This window comes from Strongylocentrotus purpuratus, unplaced genomic scaffold (genome assembly GCF_000002235.5).
Source record: "Strongylocentrotus purpuratus isolate Spur 01 unplaced genomic scaffold, Spur_5.0 spur5_scaffold_5, whole genome shotgun sequence".
NCBI lineage: Eukaryota > Metazoa > Echinodermata > Echinoidea > Camarodonta > Strongylocentrotidae > Strongylocentrotus > Strongylocentrotus purpuratus.
This window is the reverse complement of record NW_022145611.1, coordinates 14,167,141-14,175,189: the sequence shown is the minus strand read 5'-3', so window position 1 is coordinate 14,175,189 and position 8,049 is coordinate 14,167,141. Positions and strand designations below refer to the sequence as shown.

The following is an 8,049-nucleotide window of genomic DNA, read 5'->3' as shown; positions in this document are numbered from 1 at the left end:
ATGTCCATGTCCACTTGGCTCGCTAATATTATCAGACCTCAATGTTATGGCTCCATATGCACAGGATTACAGTACATACTTTCAGTCTCTCCATGTAAACTTGAGCCTATCGCGATAAACGTGCTCCTCTCTTCGCGAAAGAATCAAAGTGAGCTCTTGATGGTCATCAAATTTCAAAACAAACGTGATGATATCCAAATCCAGGCACAACTGGCTTTTCAAATGTAATTCCTTGTGGTATTAAAACCAATTTTATAAACTTTAAACGTTGTAGAAATGCTTCCTTTTCACAAATTATGTTTTGCAAATCAAAACATATTTGTTTTCATTAATGGCAAATTGCATTGATCCAATTTCAGCTGAACGGTGATACAAGCGATTCACAAAAGATCAAAAATTAAAATAGGCTCCAATATCAACAAAGCAAATGGTTTCCAAAAACGATTTCACATTGATCCAATTTTAGCTGAGCGGTGATACAGGCGATTCACAAAAAAGATCAAATTTCACTTGTAGGCTCCAATATCAACAAATATCATTTTCAAAGGTGTGAAGGTGATTTGGCGAACAATTAAGCTCCTCCATTGCGAAAAGGTAAATGATCTCCATTTCTAATTTCACAAAAAACTTGTGGCGGTTTCTCTTTCTATTTCAAATTTCACAAGCTCGATATTCACAAAACAAATGGTTTCCAAAAAACGATTTCACATTGATCCAGTGGGTGTCAAATAACTCGTTCTGCTTACGCGTCCCCTTCCAATATGAAGCACAGCTTGCTGATCGGCCTTAAGTAGACGCCCAATTTCGTCTTCACCTCTGCTCTTCGAACCAAGCCCTCAGCATCAGGAAGTACTCGAGTAACTCGGCCCAGCAACCAAGAGTTTCGTGGTATTGTCTGATCTACCACGAGCACCAAGTCGTCCACCTGAAGATTGCGATGTGGCTCCACCCACTTCTGCCTTTGCTGTAACTGGGGTAGATACTCCTTCGTCCATCTGCGCCAGAACAGATCCGACATGTACTGGACCTGTCGCCATCTTCTTCTTACATAGATATCAGTTTCTCTAGTTATTGTCGGAGGTAGTGCTGGTTGGGACTTCATCAGAAGCAAATGGTTTGGCGTTAATGCTTCCAAGTCGTTGGGGTCATTTGAGGCTTTGGTTATAGGCCTCCCATTGATGATACCTTCAGCTTCACACAGGAAGGTCTGTAAACCTTCATCGTCCAGTCTTTGTTGCCTAACCAAGTTGAAGAGCACCTGCCTCACAGTACGAATTTGACGCTCCCACACGCCACCGTGATGGGAGCCACCCGGAGGGTTGAATGTCCACTGGATGTTGCGCTGCAACATAGCATCACTGATCTGAGCCTGATTCCAGTTCTCAATCTCACGTTTTAGTTCTCTTTGTGCTCCGATCAAGTTTGTGCCATTATCTGACCTCATTTCTTTTACTGTTCCCCGTCTGGCGATGAATCTCCTAATGGCAGCAATGCATGAGTCAGTGCTCAGACTCTCGGCCTTCTCTATATGTATTGCCCTGATAGCTAAGCAGGTGAACATCACTCCATATGTTTTTACCTCTGATCGCCCTCTCTTCACCACCAATGGTCCAAAGTAATCAATTCCAACCTTCGTAAAGGGGGGTTCATCAGGTCTCACTCGATCAGCTGGCAGATCTGCCATCTTCTGTTGCATAATCTTAGCTCTATGGCGTCTGCAAGAAATACAGCTGCTGATCATTCTCCTGATAGCTGCATTGGCACTGGGCATCCAGTATTTCTGATGAAGGCTGGACAGCATGTAATTCCTCCCCATATGTCCTGACATTTTATGTAGATTCTCCAGGATCAACTTTGAGACATGCCCTTTCTTTGGGAGAATTACTTGGTGCTTTGCATTGTCTGGTAGGGAACTCTTCTGGAGTCTTCCTCCCACTCTTAACAGTCCCTCATCAAGCACTGGATCAAGCTTATAGATTGGACTGGTTTTCTTCACTCCTGGTTTCTGTCTTCCTCTTTGTACCCCAGAGGGGTCCTTGCTTTCCAGACATTTGATTTCCTGTGCAAAATTTTCCTTTTGCACAAACTTCAGGATCACCATCTCAGCTGCGTCCATTTCCTGGAGTGTAATCCGTCCTTTCAAACTGTCACCTTCGGACACATCTTTGGCCTCAGATTTCAATGTGATCCATCTTATGAATCTTCTCAGCCAACACACTGCTCTCTTCATCCTAATCCAGTCTGAGTAGTGATGAATCACTTCATGAGTGTGGTTTGGCACTTCTTTCTCTGGGGTAACTTCAGTGGCAAGGCAGGATTTCTTTACTTCCAACTCATCTATCAATTTGCAATGAGGGACTTCACTCGTTGCAAGCCACTCCTTCTCTGGGTGCCGAAGGAAAGCTGGTCCATCCTTCCAATATTCAAGTTCAAGAAACTTGTCCACTGTTATTCCCCTCGAACATATGTCTGCTGGATTGAGCGAAGACTCGACATATCGCCACTGAGAAGGCTTTGATCCATCACGAATCACGGCTAGTCTATTTGCCACGAAAGTCTTGTATCTAGCAGTACTGTTATTGATGTATCCAAGTACAGTCTGACTATCTGTCCAGAAGTATGTTTCCTCAATAGGAATATCTAGCTCCTGCTTGATCATATGGTCTATCCTCACTGCTACATTCGCTGCTGTCAACTCCATTCTGGGAATGGACACCTCTTTCAATGGTGCCACTCTTGCCTTACTTGTCAAGAATTTCATCCGTACCTCGTCTTCATTCTCCCATCTGAGGTATGAGACAACACCATAGCCCTTTTCGCTCGCATCGGAGAAATGATGCAGGGTGACTGATTGTGGTGCGAAGCCGTCTGGCTTCAGACATCGTTCCATCTTGAATTGCATGAGCTTTGGTAACTCAGTCCTCCATTGTAGCCATTTCCTCATCAGCTCACTTGGAATTTCTGCATCCCATCCTAGTTGAGATCTGCACAATGTCTGTAGGAGCTGTTTTGCTGGCAGCACCACTGGTGATACACAGCCCAAAGGGTCAAACACAGAACTCACTGTGGATAAAATCCCCCTTCTTGTCAGCGGTTTGGCCTTCAGATCTATCTTGACACCAAATGTATCTTCACTTGTGGACCATATGATGCCAAGGGCCCTTTCTGTGACTTGATTCTTGTTGTCTAAGCTCAGATCTTGAACACTCTTTGCCTTTTCCTTTTCTGGAATCGTCTTCATTACCTCTGGCTCGTTACAAACCCACTTGGTAAGATGAAATCCTCTCCCTTCACATGCAGCTGTTACATCTGTTGCCAATTTAACTGCCCGTTGTACACTGGGAGTTGAGAACAAACAGTCATCTACGTAGAAATTCTTCTGAATTGTGCTTGTGACTTCATTTGAGAAACTGTCTGCTTGTTCTTGAGCTGCTCTCTTCAGCGCAAAGTTAGCGCATGATGGGGATGATACTGCTCCGAATACATGTACTTTCATTCTATGGTCAGTCAAGGGCTGCTCAATGTCTCCTTTCTCCCACCAAAGAAAGCGAAGGAGATCTCTGTCGTCTTTGGGTACTCGAACTTGCGAAAACATGCCTTCAATATCCGCCATCAAGGCCACTTTGTCTTGCCGAAACCTTGTCAAAACTCCAAACAGTGTGTTAGTTAGATCCGGCCCCTGTAACAGCTCTCGGTTGAGACAGAACACTCCAAATTCGGCCGAGCAGTCAAAGACGACTCTAAGTTTCTTCTTCTGTGGGTGTACGACTCCATGGTGTGGTAAATACCAAACACGGCCATCATCCCTCTTGGTTTCATGTTCGGGCACCCTCTCCATATAACCTTTGTTCTGCATCTTGGTCACAAATTCGGTGTAGTCCTGTCTGAAATCTGGCTGCCTCTCAAACCTTTTCTTCAAGTGAGCCGCCCTCTGCGTTGCCTGACTCCTATTGTTAGGAAGTTTAACTTCCTCTCTTTTCATAGGCAAACCAATTTCAAAATGTCCATCATCTTGCTGCTTAATTGACTTTTCAACTTTCTTGATGAAGGACAAGTCCTCTTGCGACTTCTCTTGTTTGTCGTTGATAATTCGCTCATTAAAGTCCTGATTGAACAGACTTTCGAGTTGTTGATCTATGTTTGTCTTGGCCTTTACTCTGTGAGAATGAATTGTATGTTGCTTGGCCTGATCCTTAGTTGCTCCGTACACTATCCAGCCAAGAGCTGTCTTACATGCGAAAGGGCCGTTAGGTACTTCACTATTTATGACCTCGACTGGTTCCATGGCCCTTGGAATGTTACTTCCTATTAACAGACCAACATGCACATCTTCATCTGAGGTCGGTAGCTGGATGTCTTGAAGGTATGGCCATTTCACGAGGTCTCCTTCTCTTGGTATGTCATCTTCTGACACTGGTATCTGCTCTCGAGCATATACTTCAGGAAGGTTTATGCTGTTCTGTCCATGTAAATCAGTAATTTCCAGATTACTTATGATATGGCTTGACACCACCTTCTCATCTGTCATGGTTGACATGTGAATGTTCATCTTTTTCCCTTTAACCTTTAGGTCTCTTGCCAATTCATCCGTGCAAAATACTGCATTGCTTCCTGAATCAATCAATGCATATGTCTTCAGTTGGACCTGTGTGTCTTGTGAACGAATCAGCACTGGGACTATTCCAGGTAGTACGTCAGCTGACTCAGCTCTGGAATCAATATAACTGCACTTGATATTCCTTGCCGTTGCTTGTTGGCCATCATCTACATTTCCATCATCATTTTCATGATTGTTTATCTGTGTCACTACTGAAGGGGTGAACGATGCTTCTGCCTCTTGGGGCTGCAGTCTGACATGTTGTCTGTCAGCATTGTTGCTATCTTGACTGTTACTTTTAGAATTACCCTTCCAGTCTCTGTGTAATGCTGTCGGATGCAGTCTGTTACATTTGCTGCATTTTAATTTCCTTCTGCAATCTTTGGCAATATGCCTGGCCTTCTTTAGACAGCTGAAACATAGCCCAGTTTTCTTACAGAAGGTTATCCTGTCATCATAAGGCTGTGATGATAACATCTTACATTCCTCGATTTGGTGGCTCTCATCATTACAGAAAGTGCAGATTTCTTTTCCTCCTTCCATTATTCCAACTTTCATAGTTGTGTCATTGCTGGCTGTATGTGCAGACTCTTGACCATTGCCACTTGTCTTTGTGTCTTGTCTCATAGCCGTGTTAAGGCTGGCTTTATGTGGAGCTGCAGACTTTCCAAGCCTTCCAGGTGTTCTTCCCTGACTCTGTGACTGTGTGTATTTCAGGTCCCCGTAGGCTGGGTTTGTCATAATCCTGGTCTGTTTGGCAATGAAGGCCTGCACATCACCAAATGTAATTCTCCTTTGCCGTTCTTCTACAATGTCATCAGCTTTGTACCTCCACTTATCTCTCAACTTAAAAGGCAACCTTCCTATGACCATCTTTACATTTTGTGTGTGATTCACTTCCATTTCCATGTTCAAATCTATCGCCATGTTATGCAACTCTGTTATGAATGTGGAGTACTTGTGAAGCTCCTCTCCATCTTCTGACTTGATTTCAGGCCATTGTGAAGCTTTATTCATCATAGCTTCCATTATCTTATGTTTATCTCCAAACTTTTTCCTTAGCAGCTCCTTTGCCTTTAGGTAGCCTGCTTCACTTGGTCCATACATACAGCTCTTGACAATGGAGTTTGCTTCCCCTCTAGTGTATTGGTCCAGGTAATACAGGCGATCTGTGTTATCTGCAGTTTTGGACTCTACAGCATGCTCAAAGGACTTAATAAACGACCTGTATTCCAGTGGGTTACCACAAAATGGTTTTACCTGTGGTGATGGCAACGATGCTCTCATGTTGCACTGAACCAACATTTGCATAAGTTGGTTTTGCTGCTGCATACAAATTATCATTGGGTCTATCATATTTCCAGCAGCGGCAGATATATGGTCTGTTGTTCCATTCATACTCTCAGGACTCTCCCTTGGGGCAGCCATGTTGGGTCTATTAACTCTAGGCCTATTTCCTGATTGTGCTACATGCTGATCTTCACTCTCCAAACTTGATGCTTGGCCTTGGGGCATAAAAGGATCTTCATCTTGCAAAAGATAACTCTCTTGCCTTACATCTTCTCCATTCAACTGTGAGGGTGCATAATATGGATCCATGTCATCTATTACTTGGTTTCGTTCTCTGTTCAGAATTCAGGTGACTTCACGCACATAGACCTTAGACCTCATCAGCAGTGAAACAGCTTGGTCTTTCAACTAATGTAGGTGCCATAATTTAGATATTGCCATCTTGTAAAATCTCTCTTGTTCTCTCATTCGTCTGACTGGCGCCTTAATATTTGAACCCGTGATCTGACTTGCTCCATACGCTTCTCAGCTCTGTCCTCTTTACTTTGCTCCCACAACACTCACATGTCGCAAAGGTCATTCACCTCGTAATAAGTTCTCACGTGTATCTCAGGTGTAAATACTAGCAAATTGTCACGGTGCATTGCACTTACTCAATACAGCTACACAGTTCAACTAAGACAGGTCAATCGATGAAAAACTGGTTATAATCTGTCTAAAACAAACTTTAATTCTGCTTTCTTCTCATCGAAACATTCTCCATGCAAACAAATGCGTTCTCTAGTGACCTGTCCCATGATTCATGTCCAGTATTCAAGTAAATAGAGCACTTTCTTGACAGAAAAAGAAGGTTGAAAGACCATTTGGTTTCCCGGGTTCATATCGTCAGCCCTATCTTATATACAGTGTCTAAACTTCGCCACAAGGTGGCGCTCTTCACAAGTTCTGGTTTGTTTGGAAGTTACACCAACTTTGGGGGTGATTTCATGCCTATCTTTGGATAACGTTTCGCTCAATAACAATCTAATTTTTTCTACAAACTGAGCAAAAAATGCCTAAGTTGGGCCTACAACTGCCCCAAAGTTATTTGGACAAATAATTACCCTCACAGGATTTTTGTTACCCACAGTGATTGAGGGGATTAGTATTCAACAAGCAAAGATTCTGTTAAAATGGAAAAAAAACTTGAGGAACATGTACTAGTTTTATTTCTAACCACACCATGACTCTTGTCAATCATTGTATTTTGATTACTTGCAGAAACTCTGGATACAAAATAACAGCAAAGGGAAAATGTCAGTTGCCTTAAACCCTGGGCCTGACTTTTGAAATAATGATGAGCCCATATCCATCTTAAGTTGAAATCGCACATCTCATGTCATTTCAAGCTATGACTCACCCAGTTTCACCCCTTTGCAATAAAAGGTAAATTGTCTCCCATGACATCATGTTTAAAAGATGTAAGGATAAAGTTCAAGAAGACTAACATATCACATGATCTTTACCAAAACCAATGCATATGGACTCTTCAATACCAGTATTTTGCAAAAATTGTATTCTTTGCAATAAATTGCACATTACATGATCTTGTGAATGAGCTATTAGCAAGACTAATTATTCCATAATAAAATTATTGCCATTCAATTGAATTTAGAATTGTCCACTTTCCTGAAATTGAAATGTCCAATGTAAAAAAATTACTTACATAAACAGGACTCTTTTACAAATTATCTTCACAAGTACAAAATGTAAAAATTAATATCTATTTATCTCCCCCCCCCCCCCCCCCCCCTCAAAGCATACAGATACATTTTGACTGATTTTTTCAGTTCCTTTTGGTCCCCACTGATTTTGAAATTAATCTTACTTTCTATTTTAACAGTGTGATAATGCTGGTGCTTTAAATGTGTCTGCATAAACCATAGCAGGGTTCCATAGGAATCAATCAGTATGCTTCAACTTGATCCATAAAACATTCACACCTTTTAAAAAAAGTGTTCATTCTGGAACCAGTAAACAGATTGACTCAGGTCTTTAAAAAAACTATTTGGCTAATAAAGCCTCAAAATAAACAGGAATAAACAGTGGTACCATACACTTGGGCTACAATCTCTTAACACAACCCTTAGAATGTTGAAGTTTCTGGGTGGGGAGTCTGGGGA

General features: G+C 42.2%; 1 protein-coding gene across 1 annotated transcript; it reads right to left on the bottom strand.

Moving 5' to 3' along the window:
- Positions 1–742: 742 nt before the first annotated feature.
- Positions 743–6,025, bottom strand: LOC115929512. Its single transcript, XM_030998613.1, has one exon. It carries the CDS (start codon positions 6,023–6,025, stop codon positions 743–745), a length of 5,283 nt encoding a protein of 1,760 aa, XP_030854473.1.
- Between the last annotated feature and the right edge of the window lie 2,024 nt (positions 6,026–8,049).